This window comes from Ranitomeya imitator, chromosome 2 (genome assembly GCF_032444005.1).
Source record: "Ranitomeya imitator isolate aRanImi1 chromosome 2, aRanImi1.pri, whole genome shotgun sequence".
In the NCBI taxonomy this organism is placed as follows: Eukaryota; Metazoa; Chordata; class Amphibia; order Anura; family Dendrobatidae; genus Ranitomeya; species Ranitomeya imitator.
In genome coordinates this window covers 562,476,919-562,503,063 of record NC_091283.1, presented here as the reverse complement: position 1 = coordinate 562,503,063, position 26,145 = coordinate 562,476,919, and the positions used below count along the sequence as shown (strand labels likewise).

General features: G+C 42.1%; 1 protein-coding gene across 2 annotated transcripts in view; it reads left to right on the top strand.

The window, feature by feature from the left end:
* The window catches only part of RHBDF2 (rhomboid 5 homolog 2), a 125,939-nt gene extending 100,993 nt beyond the window's left edge, over nt 1-24,946 (top strand). For both annotated transcript variants that reach the window (XM_069752090.1, XM_069752089.1), the window contains 17 exons: nt 964-1,079; nt 3,110-3,231; nt 4,225-4,420; nt 4,790-5,002; nt 5,147-5,275; nt 5,369-5,493; nt 7,065-7,268; nt 8,197-8,308; nt 10,875-10,949; nt 11,052-11,213; nt 12,854-12,957; nt 14,740-14,803; nt 15,302-15,396; nt 15,498-15,573; nt 16,376-16,476; nt 18,138-18,291; nt 22,354-24,946. In XM_069752090.1, the coding sequence (XP_069608191.1) occupies nt 966-1,079; nt 3,110-3,231; nt 4,225-4,420; nt 4,790-5,002; nt 5,147-5,275; nt 5,369-5,493; nt 7,065-7,268; nt 8,197-8,308; nt 10,875-10,949; nt 11,052-11,213; nt 12,854-12,957; nt 14,740-14,803; nt 15,302-15,396; nt 15,498-15,573; nt 16,376-16,476; nt 18,138-18,291; nt 22,354-22,773 (2,466 nt within the window). In that variant the 5' untranslated portion in view covers nt 964-965 and the 3' untranslated portion in view covers nt 22,774-24,946. The remainder of the gene's footprint in view (nt 1-963; nt 1,080-3,109; nt 3,232-4,224; nt 4,421-4,789; nt 5,003-5,146; nt 5,276-5,368; nt 5,494-7,064; nt 7,269-8,196; nt 8,309-10,874; nt 10,950-11,051; nt 11,214-12,853; nt 12,958-14,739; nt 14,804-15,301; nt 15,397-15,497; nt 15,574-16,375; nt 16,477-18,137; nt 18,292-22,353) is intronic.
* The last annotated feature ends 1,199 nt before the right edge of the window (nt 24,947-26,145 follow it).

The following is a 26,145-nucleotide window of genomic DNA, read 5'->3' as shown; positions in this document are numbered from 1 at the left end:
TTCTGTGTGCAATAGAAATAACCGATTATCATTACTTTTGGATCGCCCCTCGTATACTATCCATGAACCCATATAAGCATAAGAGCACTGTGTGCCTAAGGTAGTCCATCCCTAAAATAGGGGTAACATCACATGTCATGTGGGCATACAGGGCATGTACGCAGGGAAAAGAGGTATGCTTACCGCAAGAGAGGTGAGGAGGGGAGGGCACAGCCAGAGGCTCCATCCTGCCTTAACCTCTGCCAAGTACCCCAACGCTCCTTGAGGAAGCGACGTTGAACATGGCCGAGGTTTCTTACCTTCTCTTCCACTTGCATTTTTCACAATTAATCCTGACCTTATCTTCGGCCTTTATTCACACCCACGGAGTTAATCATGGTTCTCAGATTTAACCCATGTATTATATAAATATATATGATTTTTTTTTTAATATAGTTTTTGTAATTTTCCTTTGAAAATGTTATTTATGTGGAATAATAAACTTTGATATGTCTTATTTCCATTTTTTGGACTCCTTTTTCTCCTCATTTTGTTATTGATGAGCCAGTCGCCATTTTCATGGGTATATATTGATATATTACTGGTATTTTTTATATAGTTTTTGTTAAAAGACTTGCTAGCATACTTTAATGGGTTAACTGCATTTTTTTTATGATCATCGAATATACCCTTATGGATTTTTTAACTTTTTTTTTTTTATTTCTATTTTTGTACATTACACACTGATGTTGACATTTTCACTATGTGAGTAAAGGTATAGATATGTACTGATGTCCAGAAGGGCCGTCAGTGAATGTTTCGCCATCTTTGTACAGAAGTGACAGGCTGTGAATTGCTTTATGGCGCTTTCACTGCTCTCATCCTATTTGCAGCTGACGCTGTTTGCAGGGATCTCATGGCAGGACAGAATTCCGAGAAGAATATAATGTGTGCGGCTTGACATGTATGTTTCTTTTTTTGTAGACATGGCATCTGTAAACAAGAATGGAAGCAACTCGCGGCTTCAAAGCCGAAAACCGCCAAACCTCTCCATTACTATCCCTCCAACTGAAGCAGAGCGGGATGCCAAGCAGTTACGGGTATAACACTAATATGAATGATAGAGGAAGACTATGATTTTGAACATTTTGATGATTTGGAGGTTGGAGAAAGAGGTTAATGGTATGAAGGTGGGGGGAAGAGGGTGACTGTGATGGTAGGGAGTAGGAGGGTGATGGTATGGAGGAGAGAGGAGCAGGGTGATGGAATGGAGGAGGGATGAAGAGGGTGACACTGATGGTAGGGAGGAGGAGAAGGGTTTGACGGTAGGGAGGAGGACGATGACTGATTTAACCCCTCAATGACCACCGCTACTGTTTTTAACAGCGGCAGTTAAGGGTACTTAAACCACAGCACAGCTTTTTAACGGCGGTGATGTTTAAGGGTATAGTGCCGCCCAGAGTCGAAATTTCTTCGGGGTCTCGGCTTCCCCCGGTGAACATGATTCGGGTTGGTTTTTACTGACCCCCGTTATAACGGTGACCGCAAAAACAAAGTAGATTTTTTTTCATTTAATTTCTCTCTTCTCTGATGTGATTGCACATCAGAGGAGAGAGAAATAGGGTCCCATGTGCAGTGCGCCCGCCGAGATCTGTCAGCCGGCAACAATAGGAAATTTTTCCTATTGGTTCATTTTGATCACTGTGATAGGGTCTATCACAGTGATCAAAATAAAAAAAGGTGAATAAAACCCCCTTTTATCCTTTTAGCACCCCCCTTAGTCAGGGCAAAATAATAAAATAAATATATTTATTTCCATTAGGGTTAGAGTCTGGTGGGTTGCGTCCGGGGGTGCGGATGTGTTGGGGTTAGAATTGGGTGTGTTCCACTGTTTAGCTACATCAGGGGGTTTCCAAATGCGACATGGCATCATTATTGATTCCAGCTAATTTTGCGTTCAATTAGTCAAATGGTGCTCCCTCCCTTCTGAGCCCTGCCATGTGCCCCAACAGTGGTTTACCCCCCACATATGGGGAATCTGTGTACTCAGGAGAAATTGCGCAACAAATTTTGGTGTCCATTTTCTCCTGATACCCTTGTGAAAATAAAAAAAAAATTAGTTCCAAAGTAAATTTTTTGTGAAATAAGTAAAATGTTCATTTCTTTCCTTCCACATTGCTTTAGTTCTTGTGAAGCACCTGAAGGCTTAATAACTTTCTTGAATGTGGTTTTGAGCACCTTGAGGGGTGCGGTTTTTAGAATGGTGTCACTCTTGGGTACTTTCTTATATTGACCCCCCCCCCCCCCCCCCAATATCACTTCAAATGTGAGGTGGTCCCTAAAAAAAAAATGGTTTTGTAAATTTTGTTGGAAAAATGAGAAATCGCTCGTCAACTTTTAACCCTTATTACTTCCTAAAAAAAAATTTGTTTCCAAAATTGTGTTGATGTAAAGTAGACATGTGGGAAATGTTATTTAAGTATTTTGTGTGGCATATCTTTCTGATTTAAGGACATAAAAATTCAAAGTTTGAAAATAACAAAACTTTCAAAGTTTTCGCCATATTTCCGTTTTTTTCATAAATAAACGCAAGTCGTATTGAAGAAATTTTACCACAATCATGAAGTACAATATGTCACGAGAAAACAGTCTCTCAGAATCAGTGGGATCTCTTGAAGCGTCCTGGAGTTACTACCTCATAAAGTGACAGTGGTCAGAATTGTAAAAATTGGCCTGGTCCTTAAGATTAAGTACAAAATTGGCTCTGTTACTAAGGGGTTAATGGAAATGATGGATGCTCAACGGGTTCTAAATGTGGTGCAATTTTTTTTTTTTTCATAGGAAAATTTAACTTTTTCCAGGAAAATTTGTTCTTTGGATTTGCACCTTCCGTCTTGTGCTGTGCTTACACACACATATCTGGCTTATATGTGTGGTATAAATGTACATAAATGTAGTATATACATAGACATCACATACCCTGATCAGCTTCTCTGTATGGAGTGGTGACATGAAGTTTGTCATCTGAACTATTTCTATATGACATTTGCCGATAACTTATGTAAATAAGTCTATTTAAGCCCTTTGATTGAAGATATATTTATATATACTTGCCTGTTGACTTTTACAGCCCCTTACCAAACCACTGTACCAAAAGAGTGTCAGCCTGCAGGAACCAAGGAGGGCGGAAGATGGCGCAGGTGACCGGCCCGTGTTTAGAAGACAGACGTCACTTTCTCAGAGCATAAGAAAGTAAGAAGTAACGTTCCGGATCCTTACAAAATCCATGTCTAAAGGAACATTTTCACAATATATAACACAGATCACCTCTGAATATAAAGTTCATAAAAATTGTGCATTTTTAAAATCCTTTATTTTCTTGTCCAGATTCTAAGTCACAGCATTGTGTTTATGTCCATTCTCACTCACAGTTGTAGAACCTTCTAAGGCTACGTTCACATTAGCGTTGCGCCGCTGTTGCGTCTGCGACGCAGCGGCGACGCAGCGGCGACGCGCCCCTATGTTTAACATAGGGGACGCGTGCGTTTTTTGGGTGGCGTTTTTCGCCACGTGCGTCGTTTCCGACGCTAGCGTCGGACGCAAGAAAATGCAACAAGTTGCATTTTCTGTGCGTCCGATTTTCGTCAAAAACGACGCACGCGTCGCAAAACGCGCGCATTTTTGCGCGCGTTTGCGCGCGTTTTTCCGTGCGTCGCGTCGCCGACGCAGGGCGGCGCAACGCTAATGTGAACGTAGCCTAAGTTTGTAAATCTCCGGGAGTTTGCTGCAAGTACATTAATCTGCTGACTTGTAGTCTGGAAAGTGTCATCTTTACATGAAAAAGGGAACAGTAAATGGATTTAGAGCTGACGACAGAGAGATGTGTGCTCAGCTCACCCGATAGCGGCACATTTGTCATCACAGTATAATAGAAGGATGCTAGGGACATCACATTTACCATATTTCAGGGGAAGAAAAAAAGAAACCATTTTGTGAAATTCCCTTACTGCATTGTATAATAGATAAAACATTTATTATCCAGGAGAATGTGGGGAATGCAGGGAATTCTTACTTTCCACAGGTTTCTTCTTGATTTCAATAGAAGCCCATGTCTTTTCCACTGCAGAAATAACTGTAATCCATTAGTCGGTACCACCTTGTGCAACCTTTTAGAATTATGAGTATTCATGAGTATGGTTGGGTTGAATGAAAAGTAGTCTACAGTGTCGTCTTTTCTTCTCTCAGAGGTACAGCGCAGTGGTTCGGAGTGAGCAATGACTGGGAAGGGAAGAGACAACAGTGGCAACGCAAAAGTCTTCGTCACTGCAGCCTCCGTTATGGAAAACTTAAGCCCCAATACCAAAGGGATATGGAGCTGCCCAGCCAGGAAACGCCCTCCTTCCAGGCGACGGAGTCTCCTGCCACCTCTCGGCTACCCAAGGTAGGCAAACCTAAACTTACCATTGTAACAATTCAGTCCAGAGCAGAAATGATCCCCATCATAGCATAATAACCCTCCGCTACTGACTAATAATGGCTGTGTATGCAGACCCCCAAAAAAGGGCAGCATAACGTGGCACTTTCCTATATAGGTCAGACACTTAACATAATGCAGGCTATGATGAGTATATTGAGTCCATCAGGCACTGGTCTTACCCCGTGTATAGTGACCAGCGAATTAGAATGTTACCGTCTTCTCTAAGTGAAGGCCATGAGGCATTTCACATGTTAATGTTCTGAATGAAGTGTCTCCAACAATATTTGCCCCTGTTATATATCAAGATGTCCTCTTTACTCATCTCTTCCTTAGATTGTGGACCCGCTGGCACGTGGACGTGCATTTCGACATCCAGATGAGGTGGACCGGCCAAGAACCCCTCACGCAGGAGTCACCCCAGTGACTCCAGGAGTAATGTCCCTGACCTCCTTCACCAGTGTACGTTCAGGGTACACCCGTTTACCACGACGTAAGAGGGAAAGTGTTGCCCACATGAGCTTTCGTGCAGCAGCTGCTATTATTAAGGTACAATGAGCAGTATTTCTACTTATATTACCTACCTTAGCCATGCCTGCATCATGTCAGTTCCGTAAAGAAGACACACATTGCCTCTCCATGTGACTGTGACTTGCTGAGGTTATATCTTGCATTCTGTTTGAATATTTCCAGGGTCGACCCATACTAGACACCCCCCACAGCCGAAGAGTTGGGCAAAAATGCAGCTTTGCTTATCCAAGTTTTATGGATGAGGACACAGTGGATGCCCCAGACACTCTGGATTCCTCCTTCTTCAGTAAGGCAAGACATTTTTCATATTTTATTTCAGGTAGCTATTATTTATCGGCACCAAGCAAGTTTCTTCATTTAACTTTTTTTTTTTTTTTTGCACAGGTTGACATGCATGATGAAGCATTCTCTATGCCTGATGATGTCTTTGAATCTCCTCCCCTGTCTGCAGCTTATAGAGCACACATGCCAACTCCTGATGATAAATCAGAGGGACCCATTACAACTGTGTAAGTGTCTCTATGTTTTCTGAAAATCGTATTACCATATGAGACCCCTACCCTATCTGATCACCCCCTTCTCTGCCAGGCAGTGGGTTGCTTACCGGAGTCTATTTGGCTCTTCTGTAAGCGATTGCGGGGCACTCACTGACGGGATACTATATAGTTGCATGGTTATTAAGGTTGAAGGAAGACGTTAAGTCCATCTAGTTCAACCCATAGCCTAACCTAACATGCCCTAACATGTAGATCCAGAGGAAGGCAAAAAAAAAAAACATGTGGCAAAGAGTAAGCTCCACCTTGGGGAAAAAAAATTCCTTCCCGACTCCACATACGGCAATCAGACTAATTGACAGACTATGACAGACGGGGAGGTATGCTGAAGAGCTCTGTACCCTGTCATGATCGTTTATAGGAGACCTTAATGTTCACAATTTACCTGAATACTCTACTATTGCTGTGTATAGTATACTGATCAGACAATCACATAATCAAGTTCCCCAAGGGTGCTACAAAATAAAGTAAAAATTTAAAAAAATTAAAGTTTAAATCACTCACTTTTCTGCCATTTAAAGGTAAAAAAGAAATACACGCACGGTGTCTGTAAAACTCCGATCTATCCAAATTTCAAATGAATCAACACAATTGGTAAACACCATAAAGAGAAAAAATATAAATGTCAGAATTCTATATGAAAAATATTTAGAATTGAAAGTCCTCAGTGGTTGATACCTTTTAATGGCTAACTGAAAATTAAAAAGGTATCAACCACTGAGGACTCTCAATTCTAAATATTTTTCTATCCACTGGCTAACACGGTACCAAGATATATTTCTTTCCTGTATCAGAATTCTATATGTGTATTTATTTTTTGGGGAGGAGGTAGCTGTAACTCCTGCAAAAAAAAAAAACACTACTATGTGACGCATTGAAAACCGTTGTTTCTGCCCCAGACTGGTATCTGTAAAAATATCAGTCCACACCGCAAAACACTAGCCCTCACAGAGCTCCATAGACGGAAAAATTAGAACTTTACGGGTCTTGGGAAACTAGTGACACAAACAACATTTTTTGTTTATTTCATTTCTGGGGGGAAAAAATGTTTTTAAACTTTAGAAACAAAAAAAAGGAAATACGCTAAATAAACCCTATAAGTGTGATATCACTGTAGTCGTATTGACCTGTAGAATCATTTTCACAAGTCATTTTTACCAAACCGTAATAACAAAACTCTAAAATGTAATTGTAGAATTTAAGAATGGGGGGGAAGAGTGTGTTTCACCACGCATGGAATTTTTCTCACATTTTCCAGTGCATTAAATGGTTAAGGTAATGGTGCCATTCAAATCTGCAACTTTTCCTGCAAAAATCAAACCCTCATATGTCTGACGGAAAAGTAAAAAAGTTATGGCTCTTAAATGGAAAGGAGGAAAAAGGCTCAAAAAACAGAAAATCATCTGGTTGAAATGATATTTATATTAATAGGTCTTTTGTATAGTCTTTTATATCTAAATCTTTCAGTGGGGTCAGATTAATATGGAAATGCTGCTTGAATTAATGTCACAACTATTTTCTGACAGGAAAGAACCCATAAGGCCATCTCCAACCATGCCTGGCCACCCATGTAGAGGAAAGCGTATTGCATCTCAGGTCAAACATTTTGCATTTGATCGGAAGAAGCGCCGTTATGGCTTGGGAGTGGTGGGGAACTGGTTAAATAGGACTTACAGAAGAAGTATCAGCAGCACAGTACAGACTCAGCTGGAGCATATCGACAGCCACAGGTAAGAAATGGTGGTAGCATATACCCATAATACCCATCTGATACATTCGAGTGTTACATAAAAAAAACTAAAGAATTCCCATTTTCGCCATGTGCATTTTCATCTGTGTACTGAATGTCAGTCTGCATTGTTGCTTCCCTTCTCTTTTCTTATATAGTCTCCTGCAGGTGGCTCTTCAGATCAGATTTGCTGATCTTTGCACATTATAGCTGCTGTCCTAATGTAGCCATTGTACTAAACTGCAGACAGGATGAAACGTTGTTTAATTAAAGAGGTTGTCTGATGAAAGTCAATTATTACCCATAGGGTAGGTGATATCTTGTTGAACAGTGGAAATCAACGCTGGGGCCCACAGAGATCGGCAGTACAGGACACTTTTAGGCTATGTGCACACGTTGCGGATTAGCCTTAGGAATTTCTAGTGCGGATTCTGCCTCTCCTGGCAGAAAACGCAGCTGCGGATTTGTTGCGTTTTTTTGTGCGGTTCCATAGTGTTTTTTGTGCGTTTTTGCGGATTTGCTGTGTTTTTTACCCCTGCGGTTTTCTAGAATGGAATGGGTACAAAAACGCTGCAGATTCACAAAAAAGAAGTGACACAGAGCTGCTGTCCCCTTGTACTGCAGAGTTTCAGTATAACCTATGTGATGCAGCTTCTTCAGTCGGTCTGTCTTGCCTCCTGCTTGTGAAATGTTCCTTTCTGTCAGCTCTTAAAAACAGGAGGCCTGGGGGAGCAGAGTAAAGCTGCATCACACAGGATGTGCTACATCCTCTGCTCATAGCACTTGAATATGATATAGACTGCCATGGTGTGGCAGAAAACTTCTTATAAATGCATTTGAGCATTTGTCATCTCCATTTGTGAAGATTGTGGAATCAACTAAAGAAATGTGTAATATTTAATTTGTATATCTTTTTTGTTCTCCTCTAGGCCTTATTTCACTTATTGGATCACAGTTGTCCATGTCCTTATCACTCTTCTAGCCATTGGTACATATGGCATTGCGCCCATTGGTTTTGCACAGCACACCACCACAGAACTGGTACGTACATCTACTCAATTTTGATTTTCTGTAACTACAAAGAACTCACCACAATGACTTTAAGAACCCCAACTTTAAACTTCTGACATAATGTAAGTTTTTCATCCTCCTTGTGGACTTCTGCCATTGCTGAAAGTATAAGACAAGCTATAAGTGTATGGCAGATGAGCTTCAGTACTGTCATCAGCTACTAAACAATATAGAGAGTTGCGTTGTTCAGCTCCTTGCATTACTTCTAAAGCAGATTTCAGCTGGTGCATGTCTGGCGTCTACCATTGTCATAATTATTACCTATCATATGTATAGGTCATCAATCTGTTAGCCCTAGAAAACCCCATGAAAGTGCAGTCCAATCTGCAGACATGTTACAGAGCAGGAGGAGCCAAGAGTAGATTGATATATTTTTTTTTAGAAAAGATTCAGTAGAATCTGTGTTTTAATCATTTAAGCCTCTACGCTTTGTGATTTTCGGTCCAGTGGGCTGTCCTCTCAGTGACTGACAGCTGTCTTTGTATAAGTCAGCAAACAGAAATAGCTGTCAATCACTGAGAAGACCGCCCACTGAACTGAAGATCCCAGAAAGTGCAGAGGCTTAACCCCTTTCCAACACTGGGCATAATAGTACTCCTATGGCGGACTCCCCCTGTTTAGTGCGGGCTTCGGCACTGAATCCCGCACCTTTCCAGGCACATGTAAGCTGATCTATACAGCTGACGTGTGCCCGCAACAGCCGTGGGTGGAACTGCAATCCACCCGCTGCTGTTAACTAGTTAAAGAGACTGACAGCGGCATTTAACTCTTGATTACCGGAAGATTGTCGTAAATCCTGCCATTGGTGACCCCGTCACATGATCGCTGTCCAACGATGGGTCGGCATGACAACCAGAGGTCTGAAGCAGACCTCTATGGTTGTCATTGCCGGATTGCTATGAGCACCGCCCCGTGGTCGGCGCTCATAACAGGTGAGCATTTCTGCAACACACACAGGCGATCTGATCATCGCCTGTGTGTAGCAGAGGTGATCAAAGTTGTGCAGCTTCTTCTCTCCCATGGAGACTATTGAAGCATGCCAAAAGTAAAGAAAAAAAAGGTTTAATATATATATATATATATATATATATATATATATATATATATATATATATATATATATATATATATATATATATATATATATATATATATATATGTAAATGTTTAAATCACCCCCCTTTCGCCCCATTCAAAATAAAACAATGAAAAAACAAATCAAACATACACATTTTTTATATCGCCGTGGTCAGAATCCCCCAATCTATCAATATTAAAAAAAAGAATTAACCCAATCACTAACAAGAGAAAAAATTAAAAACGACAGAATTACTTTTTTTGGTCGCAGCAACATTGCAATAAAATGCATTAATGGGCGATCAAAAGATCGTATCTACACTAAAATGGTATCGATAAAAACATCAGCTCGGCGCGCAAAAAAATAAGCCCTCACCCAACCCCAGATCATGAAAATGGAGACGGTACGGGTATCAGAAATTTTGGATTTTTTTCACTACTTAAATAAAAAAGAACCTAGACATGTTTGGTGTCTCTGAACTCGTAATGACCTGGAGAATCATAATAGCAGATCAATTTTAGTATTTAGTGAACATGGCAAAAAAAAAAAAGACTGTGCAATTGCACTTTTTTTTTTTTTTTACATAATATGTTAAAATCAATGGTGTCGTTCAAAAGTACAACTTGTCCCGCAAAAGTCAAGCCTTCACATGGCCATATTGACCAAGAAATAAAAAAAAGTTATGGCTCTGGGAAGAAGGGAGCAAAAAACGAAATTCTAAAACTGAAATGCCCCTGGCCATTACGGAGTTAAAGGATGAAAACATCGGTTATACTGGATCTTTTCTCACAAACTTATCTATGAATCTGCTCCACTTTTCCTGCACTGTAACATAGGGCATATTGTACTTAATGTTCCCGGTGACTGGTTTCCTTTTAAGGATATTTATTGGATTTTCTAGCAAAAGAAATGGGTCTGAACTATAGCCGCACGCACATGGACATCGTCCTGTTAGCACTGCATTGAAGAGGTCGCTCTGCTACGGCCTTTAGTTCTCCTAAAGATAGGCAGTTTTATGTAATATCCCAGGTAAGGCCTTATATTCCAGCCAGCTTTTAGTTTCATGATATAGTTTTCAATTTTGAGTCGTGGGTAAAAATGAGGTTTTCTTACACACTCTGCGGTTTCAAGAAATGGGACGTTTTCCCGAACGCTTAGTCCTGACATCATGGAGAAGTTGTATGTATGGGAATGTCCCTTTTAGATTGTGGGTTCTCCATTCTGTACTGTGTGTTACATAAGTCACTAAATTCATTACTATATGGGACTTGACCACTTTTTCCCAAAAAGTTACTTCTTCTGTTGGTTACTTTCAGTGGGAAACTGGACTCTCCAATTAGAAATGAAATAATAATTAGTCCATTCAAAGACTTGACTCAGGTGGACACTATGGAGATTTATATTGTGTATTTTATCTGTCGGTGTAGTGGAGTTATAACTTTTGCACTTTGTGTGTAGGTTTTACGGAACAAAGGAGTATATGAGAGCGTGAAATACATTCAGCAAGAAAACTTCTGGATAGGTCCCAGTTCTGTAAGTAGAGTTCTCATTGCTCTGAAAGGGTTACACATTGTATATTTGGACTCCTTTATGTAAAGGAAATGTTGAGGCTTATCAGGAAACTTGCCATTTCAGATAGCGCTCATCCACTTGGGAGCGAAGTTTTCCCCTTGCATACGGAGAGATGCGCAAATCCAGAGCCTGATAAAAAGAGAACACGACCTTGAACGCGAGTCTGGCTGCTGCATTCAGAATGATAACTCGGGATGTGTCCAGACACTACGTCGAGACTGCTCGGTAAGGTTAAAGTCTTCCATCTTCACCCTGGTCGCAATGTATTACCAGTAGGTGGTGCTCATTCACCATCACATGCCTGTGACTATAGTTTGGCTGCATGATTAACACTTTGAGTTCGGAGCAGCAAAATATACGTTCAGATCCAACAGTGAAATGGGACCCTTTGGTCTAATAACCTTCATAGAATATGCTGAACTCGTGCCTATTTGTCTGGCCTCCTTCTGCTCCCTTGACCTTTGTGCAAGAGCACCCTTTAATTTTTCGATTGTTGAGGTCATTGATTATTTTTGTTTATATAGCGCTATCATATTCTGCAGCGCTTTACATATCATATCATCACTGTCCCCGTTGGGGCTCACAATCTACATTCCCTATCAGTATGTCTTTTGGAGAGAACCCGGAGGAAACCCAGGCAAACACGGAGAGAACATACAAACTCCTTGCAGATGTTGTCCTTGGTGGGATTGGAACCCAGGACCCCAGCGCTGAAAGGCTACAGTGCTAACCACTGAGCCACCGTGCTGCCCAAGGTCACTTGCATGTAAACAGATCAGGAGGAAGTGTGTTGGCGTGCTCTTATGAAAAAACTGATAAAGGCTTATTAGAAAAAAAATGCACGTTCTTTTTTGTGCTGTTTATTAACCACTTGTGGACCAGGCTTAATGTGATGCTAGATGGGTCTCTATACAGCACACTGTAACCTAATAATTCTGAGATTTTGTGGCATCAAAAGCGTTGAATTGAGCAAAACGATTTGTAAGACCCTAGTCCAAAGGCCACGGACTACCAATGCACAGGGGCACTGCGTACCTCTTTTTCTATTTTCTGGCATTCCCTTGATCCTCTTCTAATTAGTAGGTTCAGTGCAACTTAATTACCAAACACACATAACATTGCATCGGTGCTGCTAAATAGAAGTGGAGCTGGGGATGCTGGCCGTGAGAAGGAAGATTGCCAGATTAGTGACATGGCCACTGGACAAGAATCCCGCAAACATCTTTGCTCATCCCTAGCCTTTACCGCATGGCGTCACAGGTCCAATAGAAAACATGCTGTAGCGCTTTCAAAGTTCCAAATAGTGGGCAAACATAATGACCATCCTCAAATGTCTGTAAAATACTATTGTAAGCGTACATTAGATGTGAACAATCCAATAATAATGTGCCTAAAGGCTGATGATTTACATGGGGGGGAGAATTGACTCCAAACTTACCTCCGAGTTTCGTAGAAGGGATCGCAAAGAGGAATGGGGGACAGTGTAGATAAAGCAAAAGGTGAATTGGGAAGGAGCGCGAAAAGGAGTGTTCTATGAAAGTTTAGTAAGTGGGGGGCAGAAGCTCATGCTTTATAGTACATTAGGGAGTCCATCTGGACTGGGAGCTTTTGCAAGTTTTTATCTGATGTGGGTCTTTCAGGATATTTTAATTTGAGGCCCTATGAATGGACTGTAATTGTGCCTCGATTATAAGGGGAGTTATCTGAGTAGTAGTAATTTGAGTGTGTTATTAGTATTCGTTTTCCAATGGTACACTGTGTTGGCCCGTGGTAATTTCTTTTAACTTTTTAAAATATATGCCAATAATCCAAAAAAAAAAGTCTCACTACCAGTATGTTTCTAAATGTTACGTTTTTTCTTCTAGGAAACATTGGCTACTTTCTTAAAGTGGCCAGACCATAATGCTCCTAAACTTAATGAGAATGGCGAAAGGAGGGTTTCAGGAGCAGTGTGTCACCAAGACCCTCGGTGAGCTGACATTGATTAGAGCTGAGGCTCAAGAATTGGCTGCTCTGTCATTTTGCTTATCATCCTTATGGCTTACTAACCATAGTCTCTTTAAATGGATAGGCAATAGATATCTTTGTTGAGATTTTTTTTAATCTGTTCAGACTTTCATGGCATTACCTATTGATAAATCTTTAAAATGCCATATAATGGCTGCAGAACAGATACACCAATGCCTTCCTGAGGTCCAAGGAGTGGCCTTCAGTGTCCCCAAATATTGCCCAGCTGCATCGGGTAATTGGCTGGCCACTCCAAATGCCTCGTATGGTTTATGTCCAGTCATTTGCCTATTGTGGCAGGAATTTGTGGGTATTCTTTTACATCCGTCACTACAGACCTGTTTCTTTGTACCTCTAAAACATTAGATGATGACCTTTCTCCATTCCTTGCCTGTTAGTATGCAGCTGATCTCTCTGAATAGTAAATTTGGATATGTCTGTAAACCGCAGGGTGAGAAAGAAAATCACTTGGCATCTCTAGCTCTTAAATGGAAAGATATTGGAGCCACACTATAGTATTGGTTGACATGTAGAAGGAAGCCTTTACACTAGTCCGTGGCCTACCAGACCTAAACGCTCAGGTATATGTGCCTGCCATAGCTGGGGTCTGCTATAAGCCATCTCCAGGCTTGTGGATGGTAGTGGGTACACTAGATAATTAGTATTGGAACAGTCTTTTTGCCTGATATAAAGCTTTACTTGAGTTGTGAAGTACCTATCATTTAGGAATGGGACCTTCTGCCTAAAATGTCTTTTAGCCTCTGTCCTGCCGGACACCTTCCCTGTGTGCTGGCAGCCACCCATCCCTGGCCTTGGATTACTGCGGCTACTTTACTAAAGCTGTCTGCTTGTCACAAGACCTATTGTCCTCCGTTAGGATCAGCTCCCTTGCCACGTGCTCAGTGGTGACATGCTGGCTTACTTACAGGAATAGGACTTTGCCACTCATCTGTCTGTCAGCCTATTAAACCCAGGGTAACCTGCTGGGTCCTCCATGAGATCCAGATCCATCTGTAAATCCCTATGTAAGCCTCCAGTGTGCATGTCTGCATATGCTGTGCTGCACTCCAGAAGTGATAAAGATGAAACTTACAAAATCTCTTTTATGTCCAATTGTCTACATAGCAGCTACATATTCCGTAGCTTTGTACACTTTAGGGAACCTGTCGGCAAAAAAAAAAAATGTTTTTCACCCATGCCTATAATCTGAAAGCAAGTACCTTTTAAACATGGTAGCAGTCTAATTGGAAGAGCCACCATAGGGAGAGGGATATTAGTCTCGCTTCCACTTATTGGGGTATTCCCAGGGGCTGTCACCAATCACTACACAGTGAGCGCACTATAATCAGCCCCTGCACCATGGCCGACATCCTGCCCTGCAGCACTCGCTGTCTATTGAGCGCTGATTGTTACAGCTCCCTGCACCGCCACCATAGACTGTAAGCGAGGGGCTGCAGGGAGAACACAACTTAATTTTCTCTCTGTAGCTGCACTTCCAATTTAACCGAAGACCAGGATTAAAAGTGTGTTTACCTGCAGATAAATATATTTGGGGATTCACATTCTGCTATCCCTATCCCATACACACACGAGAAACCGATAGATTGTGCCAGCATCATTCTGTGTGCTAATAGACCATCATTTGGGGCCAGTCTTTGAATATTCAGTTTACGTTCTATTTGGTCATGCCAGTTTTGGTGGTCTTGTAAACTTTTTAATTTGTTTTTTTTTTTTTTTTCACTAGGACTTGTGAGGAGCCCGCCTCCATAACCCCCCATGTCTGGGCTGATGACATCACTCAGTGGCCAGTAAGTGTTTTTCAGTGAGTTAATGATTGTTAGATGGGCACGGTGGTAATTAATGGGAATCTGTCACCAGGTTTTTCCCAACTAATCTGTGAGAAGCATTATGTAGAGACACTAAGTGTCAATGTGTCACTTACTGGGCTGCTTATTTATTGATAAAATCACTAAAATCACCACTGGAGGACTAATAAACCTGCCACCAGGTAGTCCTTGATACTCACGAGCACTGTGTAACCTCATCCCCATCACCGATTGGCAGTTGTGTACACTGTGCATAGGCAGAAAGCTGTCACAGTGGTTTGAGTGGGGTTACAGAGCTCGGCATTGGGAGAAGTTTTAGATCTGCTGCAGATAAACTAACAATTGATCCAAACTGCAGCAAGCAGTCCTGTAAGTGATACATCGCCGAAATCATGGTATCTTTCCCTATATTATGCTGTTCTCAGACTGATTTTCAAAAAGCTGGAGACAGATTCACTTTAATAGTTGTCTTTTCTCTAGATTTGCACCTATCAACCCAAAAACAACCACACTGGGTTTAGACACATGGACTGTGAAATCAAAGGAAGACCATGCTGTATTGGCACCAAGGGAAGGTAAGAACCATGGCATCCTCCTTGTAAGGATGTATAATGTGGGGGAGGAAAGTCGTTTTCCCATTTTATAATTACATTATTGTTTTATAATTTTTTCTCAGTTGTGAAATTACAACAAGGGAGTACTGTAACTTCATGCATGGGTATTTCCACGAAGAGGCCACACTTTGCTCGCAGGTCAGTCTTGGTTTCCAATAGATGGTTATGGTATATTACTAAAAGAATAAGATGGCCTGGAGATCATTTGCTCTTATTAGTGATTTGCATTATCAGCAATGTTCTAATGTCTTGCCTAAATATTACAGGCAGGGATAATCTCTTTACTAGAAGAGAGGGGTATCCAGATTTCTTATGGTGGCCCACCACCACCCTGTTACATTATGGTAGCTCAAAAAAAAAAAAAGCTTCAACAAAAATGTGACTTGTAAGCGTGGTCTGGATCTGGGCAGCTTTTGTGCGGCTGCGCTTTTCCTTTACTGCAGAGTAGTGGTGCTCCCGAACAGGCAATCCCTGCATATGTTGCACATGTCAAACAGCCGTGAGACAATCGGGCGCGGGGACTCTGACATATTTTTCGAGCACGCCTGAGACACTGTTAGCACATGAGCATGCTCAGATAACGCTTTATCCGAGCACGTTCGCTCATCACTACTGCAAAGGCAAAGCTGACTCCATGCTGTTTTCGCATCGGTGTGTTCTTGGCTAGCTGCGTGACACAGCCACTGGTCAAAAGTGTCAGTCAGAGATACACGGGAGGCAGTAGAGTAGTGCCCTCCTAAACATACATCATGTGACAAACCACTTAGTTATACCAAGATTGGGGCTCAATAGAGAGGGGACTTCTCGAGATTAGTAGTGGTTTTTCACTGCTCCTGCAAATAGGTGATAACTTGCACTTGTGTCCAATCCCCTGGAAGTGGGTAATATCAATAAAGCTGATATTCGTGTTTGTGTCGGTAAATGGTTTTATCTGCTACAGGTCCACTGTCTGGATGAAGTGTGTGGTTTGCTGCCATTTCTAAATCCTGAGATCCCGGATCAGTTTTACAGACTGTGGTTATCCCTTTTTCTTCATGCTGGGTAGGTATTTGTCAGAATATTTATAGTTAAATGGTTGAATGAATGGTTTCTAAGCTAATCGCATTGCAGCATTTCTAGATGAGAACTGTAGAGGCTCCTATGAATTTCAACCTCTAGATTTGAGATGGACCCATCAGCTCTCGTAACATCTAGTTTAGTACTTGTGTATTTCCCATGAAATGAATATTGGATTGGTTATATATATACATATCTTTGCACGGTTCCATTTCCTCGTTATTCTTCCTAAAGAAATAAATATATGTGAGCTGACAATTAGGTCTAATCAGTTGGGGGCATCTCCCCAATCTTTAAAAGTGGTAAGGAATTGATATTCATGGTTAGAGAACGGTGAATTGATAAGTTGCATAATTCTGCTTGATGTAAAAGAAATAAATTAAAAAAAACATTTGAAGTGCATCTGTCGGCAGGTTTTTACTACCTCATCTGAGAGCAGCATAATGTAGGAAAAGAGCCCCTGATTCCAGCAATGTCACTTAGTTTACTGGGTGCAGCAGTTGTGACAGACTTTTTAGCTCTAGCGAAGCTCAGAAAGTGAAACCCGCCACATCCCTGATTTAGAAGCTTTCTGTATACATTGTATATAAACAGTAAGCTGCTAATCAGTACTGGGGCGGAGTTGGACCTGGAGCTTCCGTGAGCTGTAGTCCACACAGTGATAATCTCCTGGTGATGAAACATTCATTGTAATCAACTGATGCATTGCTGCAAACTGTCTCTCAGCTCCTACATTCGTCCAGTACAATGTGCACTGATACATATTTAAATGACCGGAGACTGTTTGAATCTGCCTATATATTTAGGACATTCCTAGTCTGAGGTTTTATTTATAAAAAAAAAATAAAATGACTCCTAAAACTGGCCTTTTAGCAACCAACTACCATGCAGCTTTCACTTTCAGAGTGCGGTAAGGAAATAAAATGGCTGTAAAGTTGCTATGGGTTTGAATATATGTCTCCTAGTGTTGAACATTCCGATACCGCAAGTATCGGATATCGGACGATATTTGCGGTATCGGAATTCCGATACCGAGTTCCGATATTTTTGTGATATCGGGAATCGGTATCGGGATTAAGATTAATGTGTAAAATAAAGAATAAAAAGAAATATTGATATACTTACCCTCTGACGCGCCCTGGTCGTCACCGCTGCAACCGCCTTGCTTTCGTTCCTAAGAATGAGCGCGTTAAGGACCTTCGATGACATCGCGGCTTGTGATTGGTCGCGTGAGCGGTCACATGACCGCTCAGCGACCAATCACAAGCCGCGACGTCATCGAGGGCCCTTTACGCGCTCATTCTTCGGAACGAAAGCAAGGTGGTTGCAGCGGTGACGACCAGGGTGCGTCAGAGGGTAAGTAAATCAATATTTTTTATTTTTATTCTTTATTTTACACATGAATATGGATCCCAGGGCCTGAAGGAGAGTTTCCTCTCCTTCAGACCCTGGGATCCATTACAGGATACCTTCCGATATTTGTTTCCCATTGACTTGCATTGGTATCGGATATCGGTATCGGCGATATCCGATATTTTTCGGATATCGGCCGATACCAACCGATACTTTCAAATATCGGACGGTATCGCTCAACACTAATCCTTTTAAGATGCTTGGTTGCTAGCTTCACTTCCTTATTCTTTTAGGATCATCCATTGTTTGGTGTCAGTGATCTTCCAGATGACGGTCCTGCGGGATCTAGAGAAGCTGGCAGGCTGGCTTCGGATCTCCATCATCTACATACTGAGTGGCATTACAGGGAACCTAGCCAGTGCCTTATTCCTGCCCTACAGGGCTGAGGTAAGTCCTGTGTGATAGAAATGCCGAGTTTCGGCCTTTACCACATATAATGCACTTTAAAGCTTCTACCCGTTAAAAGGATTAGAAAATGTGACTGCCTTCTTCAGGAGGCAGAACCGCACCTGTCCCTGGTTATGTCTGGTATTACTGCCTCTCCTTCATTGCAGTGAATTGTGCCACGCTACAATACCACATATAACAATGTATACTGGTGTGTGGCTTTTTTTTGGAAGGAAGCAGCCATGTTTTTTTTCCTAGACAGCCACTTTTACTACATTTAATTTATATGTATGAACTAATGTGTGATATTTTATAATGTGAAAGTTTAGTTAGGGCAAAGTAAAGTGTGTAGATGAGATGTTCCCAGACGATATACAGTGGAGCAAAAAAGTATTTAGTCAGTCAGCAATAGTGCAAGTTCCACCACTTAAAAAGATGAGAGGCGTCTGTAAATTACATCATAGGTAGACCTCAACTATGGGAGACAAACTGAGAAAAAAAATCCAGAAAATCACATTGTCTGTTTTTTTATCATTTTATTTGCATATTATGGTGGAAAATAAGTATTTGGTCAGAAACAAAATTTCATCTCAATACTTTGTAATATATCCTTTGTTGGCAATGACAGAGGTCAAACGTTTTCTGTAAGTCTTCACAAGATTGCCACACACTGTTGTTGGTATGTTGGCCCATTCCTCCATGCAGATCTCCTCTAGAGCAGTGATGTTTTTGGCTTTTCGCTTGGCAACACGGACTTTCAACTCCCTCCAAAGGTTTTCTATAGGGTTGAGATCTGGAGACTGGCTAGGCCACTCCAGGACCTTGAAATGCTTCTTACGAAGCCACTCCTTCGTTGCCCTGGCGGTGTGCTTTGGATCATTGTCATGTTGTAAGACCCAGCCACGTTTCATCTTCAATGCCCTTGCTGATGGAAGGAGGTTTGCACTCAAAATCTCACGACACATGGCCCCATTCATTCTTTCATGTACCCGGATCAGTCGTCCTGGCCCCTTTGCAGAGAAACAGCCCCAAAGCATGATGTTTCCACCACCATGCTTTACAGTAGGTATGGTGTTTGATGGATGCAACTCAGTATTCTTTTTCCTCCAAACACGACAAGTTGTGTTTCTACCAAACAGTTCCAGTTTGGTTTCATCAGACCATAGGACATTCTCCCAAAACTCCTCTGGATCATCCAAATGCTCTCTAGCAAACTTCAGACGGGCCTGGACATGTACTGGCTTAAGCAGTGGGACACGTCTGGCACTGCAGGATCTGAGTCCATGGTGGCGTAGTGTGTTACTTATGGTAGGCCTTGTTACATTGGTCCCAGCTCTCTGCAGTTCATTCACTAGGTCCCCCCGCGTGGTTCTGGGATTTTTGCTCACCATTCTTGTGATCATTCTGACCCCACAGGGTGGGATTTTGCGTGGAGCCCCAGATCGAGGGAGATTATCAGTGGTCTTGTATGTCTTCCATTTTCTAATTATTGCTCCCACTGTTGATTTCTTCACTCCAAGCTGGTTGGCTATTGCAGATTCAGTCTTCCCAGCCTGGTGCAGGGCTACAATTTTGTTTCTGGTGTCCTTTGACAGCTCTTTGGTCTTCACCATAGTGGAGTTTGGAGTCAGACTGTTTGAGGGTGTGCACAGGTGTCTTTTTATACTGATAACAAGTTTAAACAGGTGCCATTACTACAGGTAAGGAGTGGAGGAAAGAGGAGACTCTTAAAGAAGAAGTTACAGGTCTGTGAGAGCCAGAAATCTTGATTGTTTGTTTCTGACCAAATACTTATTTTCCACCATAATATGCAAATAAAATTATAAAAAAACAGACAATGTGATTTTCTGGATTTTTTTTTCTCAGTTTGTCTCCCATAGTTGAGGTCTACCTATGATGTAAATTACAGACGCCTCTCATCTTTTTAAGTGGTGGAACTTGCACTATTGCTGACTGACTAAATACTTTTTTACCCCACTGTATAAAGGTCAAGGTATTTGCTTTTTTTTTCTTTTTACTAGCTCAGTGTCCATAAGAAAGCAGCCCCCATGGTCTGATGCGCACGTGAATTCCCCTCTCGTGCTCCTTTATTTTCTAGCTTTCATAGGCTTATGTAGAGATTACCTGTCCGGCCTAAGGCCTGCCACTAATCCATGTAATCAGACAGCCAGGATTTGTCAGCCATTTCCTAAGTGTATCTGTCTGTAGTTCTCACTGGGTCACCACACTTTCACTGTCCTCGCATTGTACATAGCAAAGAGGGCTCCACAAAAAAATTCATATGTGACTTAAGAGATCTTAAATATGTCATATCATGTGATACAGGGGCCAGGAAAGTGAGATATGGGGCATTCTTTAATATTTCTCATTTCCTACAGCTATGCATTTCTGTGACAGAAGTGATAAATTAATTACTTGTCTTTTCTGGATTCTGGCTCCGCAGGATCAGTTATCTAATTTTTACCTTTTTAGCTCCAGAAAACCACTGCTTTGCTAGCTTAAGCCCCCGTCTCACATAGCGAGATCGCTGCTGAGTCACAAGTTTTGTGATGCAACAGCGACCTCAGTAGCGATCTCGCTATGTGTGACACGTAGCAGCGATCAGGTTCCTGCTGTGAGATCGCTGGTCGTGTCGGAATGGCCTGGACCATTTTTTGATCGTTGAGGTCCCGCTGGGTAGCACACATCGCTGTGTTTGACACCTTACCAACGACCTCGTTGACAGGACGTCCCATTGAATCATCATGAAATAGCATCGTTCTACAGGTCGCTACAGTTCGCCGCATCGCTGCTGCGTCGTTGGGGAGATCGCACTGTGTGACATCTCACCAGCGACCACATAGCGACGCAGCAACGATCCCTGACAGGTCGTATCGTTGTCGGGATCGCTTAAGCGTCGCTATGTGTGACGGGGCCTTTAGTGAGATGCAGGGAGAGGGACGAAGGAGCTTACCACGCTGAGAATGTATAGCGGGAAATTTGGCCCGGAGTTCCTTCTGAGGCGGCCGTTTCCACTGGTGATCATAGGAAGGTAGACGAAAAATAAGGAAAGATTCCAGAACCACCATCCAGGGATAAAATGGATTCTTTATTCAAACGTAGTTAAAACATTAAAAGGCGAGGCCTCGTACCTGACGCGTTTCAGGTGTACACACATTCTTAGTCATAGCCTATGACTAAGGGTGTGTGTACACCTGAAACGCGTCAAGTACGAGGCCTCGCCTTTTAATGTTTTAACTACTTTTGAATAAAGAATCCATTTTATCCCTGGACAGTTGTGCTAGAATCTTTCCCCATTTTTCATATGCTTTGCTAGCTTGTCCCCTCTGTGATACTGGCAGGTATAGGGAAAAGTAGACAATAATGATGAGCAAATATTCTTGGGCAACGTGCTATCCGAGTATCTCGGGTGCTATCCGAGTATCTCGGGCGTGCTCGAATAACATGTTCTAGTCTCCACGGCTGCATGTCTCACAGCTGTTTGACAGCCGCAACACATGCGGTAATTGCATAACAAACAGGAAATCCCTGCATGTGTTGCGGCTGTCAAACAGCTGCGAGACATACAGCCTCGGGACTCGAGAACATATTGAAGCACGCCGAAGACACTCGGATTGCACCCGAGCACACTCACGTTTTCTCATCACTAGTAGACAGGTTAGTTCTCAAAGCTTCCTGGACACTGTTGAGTTTGACATGAGGACTGAGGTCTTGGAGGTAAGGGGCATTTACACTGCAAGATAATCTAGAACTAGTGTTTCATGATTAGGCTGCCGTTCATCAGGTGAAATTACATTTTGTGCAGCACAAAAAAAAAAATTCTGTGAAATGATTCATCCTAGTGGCCTATGCACAGTGAGCGATATAGTTCACTCAGTGTGCATGGTTTACTTTACTCTACCTGTAAGTAGGGGTTTTAACTATCTCCGATTTGTAAATGTTTACCAAACGGTGGTTGTGTCTTGCTGCTGGTTGATCCACTTAAACAGACCTTAACTCATTGTATCATAAATGTGATGGTTTACCATATACTTTACTTGTATTTTGTGTGTTTTCCTGCAGGTTGGTCCAGCAGGATCTCAATTTGGTCTTCTGGCATGCCTTTTCGTTGAACTTTTCCAGAGCTGGCAAATCTTGGCCAAGCCATGGAAGGCACTCTTCAAGCTTTGTGGAATTGTTCTCTTTCTGTTCCTCTTTGGACTTCTTCCCTGGATTGATAACATAGCTCATATTTTTGGCTTTTTAAGTGGTCTTCTGCTCTCATTTGCCTTCCTCCCATACATTACATTTGGCACGGCTGACAAGTACCGCAAGAGAGCCATGATCATGGTTTCACTGATGGTCTTTATAGGTCTTTTTGCGTCGCTCGTTATCTGGCTCTACGTTTATCCAATCAACTGGCCTTGGATAGAATATCTGACCTGTATTCCCTTTACCAACAAGTTTTGTGAGAAATATGATATTGACCAGGTGCTCCACTAAACTTGTTCGCTTCTGAACAGTGGAAGCTTCTTGAAAGAACAACTTGAAGGTCCTGACGATCTTGGAAGATTGAGCTCCGAATTAAATGTGACATGGTTTTTCATATCAACTTTGTAACTCATGTGACACACAAATCTGGACAATTTGTACTTGATTTCTTTTTTGCTCCAGTAATGAGATTTAAATATCTGAGACAATTCTTGAGCCAGTCCAAATCTCAGTGCCTGCTTATGGATCCACTGATTTGACTGTGAAGTTTGTATAGAAGAGTTATTGAGATTTTCAAAGATTGGAGGACCTCGTCAGCTCAGGAATCCCCCCTCTAACTTACGCATTATCACTATTAAGTGTAAACCCCCAACATTGAGATAATAGAAAATGTCCAGCATGGGTGTATTTAACAGCAGCAGAAGCTGAAAGGATGTGAACATTTGTGGAGAAAACCTGAAGTTCTCAATCCGAATTGCTATTTTCTGGTAAAAATGAATGCTGCCTCTGAGGGACATTTCATCTCACTTCAGTTTACAGACAAAACTCTGGGTTAGAAAAAACACTAGAAGAAACGTTAGAAAAGATGTAACTTTAGAGTTCTGAAGACCAAAGCAGTTTGAAATGTATTTCTGCTTCTCAAGACCTCTGAGGGCTCTGCTCTACAGTTGTTTTTACCGTGTGGTTCTGTTCTGCGTATACCTTCACATTTTTGTGAAGGGTTCAGGGTAGGCGTGTAGCCTTTACTCTGTATCACAGATCCTGGTGTGGGAAGTAGTCAACATTGCTCTAAATTATAAGGGTACTACACACACCAATACCCCGATGCCCTGTGGTGCAAGTCTCCAGTCCAGATCTACTAAACTATGAGATTGACAATGCATGTGTATGAACATATTATGGCTCTTTATGTGAGCCCCATATTTATTCCTTCCAAGCAGATCAGGAAAGCATTGGCACTAAATGTTGATTTGTGCACTGAGCTGTGATTTCAAAGTCCCCGTATACACTAAAGTCAGCCACATGCCGATTTTGTCAGAACTGGCTGATCATTTAATGTGTATGGGGGCTTCTCAACTTCTATTCTTTCGGCAGACTACTATTTCGTGTTGAGGCACGTTAAGGGACATTTTTTTTTTGTTTACAACCTCCCCCACACCCTGACCCTAAAATTAGTCACTTAAAATATAAGCTTCCATTTCTAGATGGCTGGATAGGCACATTCCTCAACTTACTTGCTTCAGTCATGAGGTCCATTCATATGAAGTGACCGGTGGCACTAAGCGACTGCCATTTGGTACATGTTTACCGATGTCAATGATCTGTAACAGATTGCTCATTGCACATAGGCTTCCCTTTTACTCTTTCTGTTTGTGTTGCCGAGAAAGATCTTTTGTTTTGCACAAAAGATCATTTCACCCAAAGAAAGAGGTTTGGGGTCATCGACACCTAATTTACACTGAAAGATCATGGTAAAGGAGTGTTCTTAAGATAATCGTTCATGGTAATCCTTCATTGTAAATGCACATTTAGTGAAATAAGCAATAGTTGTGAAATGACAGGTAAGCCTCTCAGCCCTCAACCAGGTATAGTAATGAAGAACACAATCTAAGCCATCTTTCCAGTCCTAGGCAATATCCGGGATCTCCTGTACCTCACATCTAGTTGAATGCACATACGGTATATTAGGGACGCAGTATTCTCTGTTTTTACATTAATGGACCAAATCCATGCTCAGTGAATTACAAATATACAAATATATCTCACTGTGCAATTGTCTGCAAGATGAATCTACTGAAAACAAGAAAGGGCTTTAGTTTTGAATAATATTTTTTAATGTAAGACTTTTTTGCATGAAACACTTGGATTTTAAATTAATCCCTTTGCTGCGCAATAGGGTCTGCTCTGCAAGGTGTTGCAAACCATTTTTGGAGTGAATGTTGATTTTTTGTACAAGCGCTGTTCTAATGTCACGAGACATATGCAATCAAGTCGTTTTTGATGCAACTTTTTTTGTTAAATGTTTATATTTAATTTATTTAAAGCAAGATTACACCCCCTTCTTTCTCCTTACTGCCAAGAGGATGGGGGTTCTAATACAGCAGCTGTTGCTGGTGCTTCACGCCTGGTTTTAGCCAAGGAGCACAGAACAGTTTTTGAAATAAAACACTCATTATGTTTTCAATTGCTGTGTCCCGTGTCTGATTAAAAAAAAAAAAAAAAAAATCTAGTGCCCATTGTTCTGTGCTACTAGGCACCGGTTATGTCTCTTTGCCATTGATGCCTTTTGTGATACCCAAAAGTGACTTCAAATCTGCAGTCGCTTAAACCAATCCTGGTCTATTAAAACAAAGGCATCAGATGGACGATGTGATCGTGGAGCCGCATCAGATGGACGATGTGATCGTGGAGCCGCATCAGATGGATGATGTGATCGTGGAGCCACATCAGATGGATGATGTGATCGTGGAGCGGCATCAGATGGATGATGTGATCGTGGAGCCACATCAGATGGATGATGTGATCGTGGAGCCACATCAGATGGATGCTGTGATCGTGGAGCCACATCAGATGGATGATGTGATCGTGGAGCGGCATCAGATGGATGATGTGATCGTGGAGTGGCATCAGATGGATGATGTGATCGTGGAGCGGCATCAGATGGATGATGTGATCGTGGAGCCACATCAGATGGATGATGTGATCGTGGAGCGGCATCAGATGGATGATGTGATCGTGGAGCGGCATCAGATGGATGATGTGATCGTGGAGCCGCATCAGATGGATGATGTGATCGTGGAGCCGCATCAGATGGATGATGTGATCGTGGAGCGGCATCAGATGGATGATGTGATCGTGGAGCGGCATCAGATGGATGATGTGATCGTGGAGCGGCATCAGATGGATGATGTGATCGTGGAGCCGCATCAAATGGATGATGTGATTGTGGAGCCGCATCAGATGGATGATGTGATCGTGGAGCCGCGTCAGATGGATGATGTGATCGTGGAGCCGCGTCAGATGGATGATGTGATCGTGGAGCCACGTCAGATGGATGATGTGATCGCGGAGCCGTATCAGATGGATGATGTGATCGCGGAGCCGCATCAGATGGATGATGTGATCGTGGAGCCGCATCAGATGGAGATGATGTGATCGCGGAGCCGCATCAGATGGATGATGTGATCGCGGAGCCGTTCCTTTTCTATATCACACCAGCAACTGCACTGATGCAGATATGGGTCCTACTGTTACAGCAAGCAGCATCTGTAGTCAGTAATGCAGTATATCTGTCTGGTGAAATGCCTTAGTATCCGCCGTACAAGCAAAAGTATATGTGCTGTTGGGTTTGTACAGATGATTACTTGAGCTGCACCCATTGCT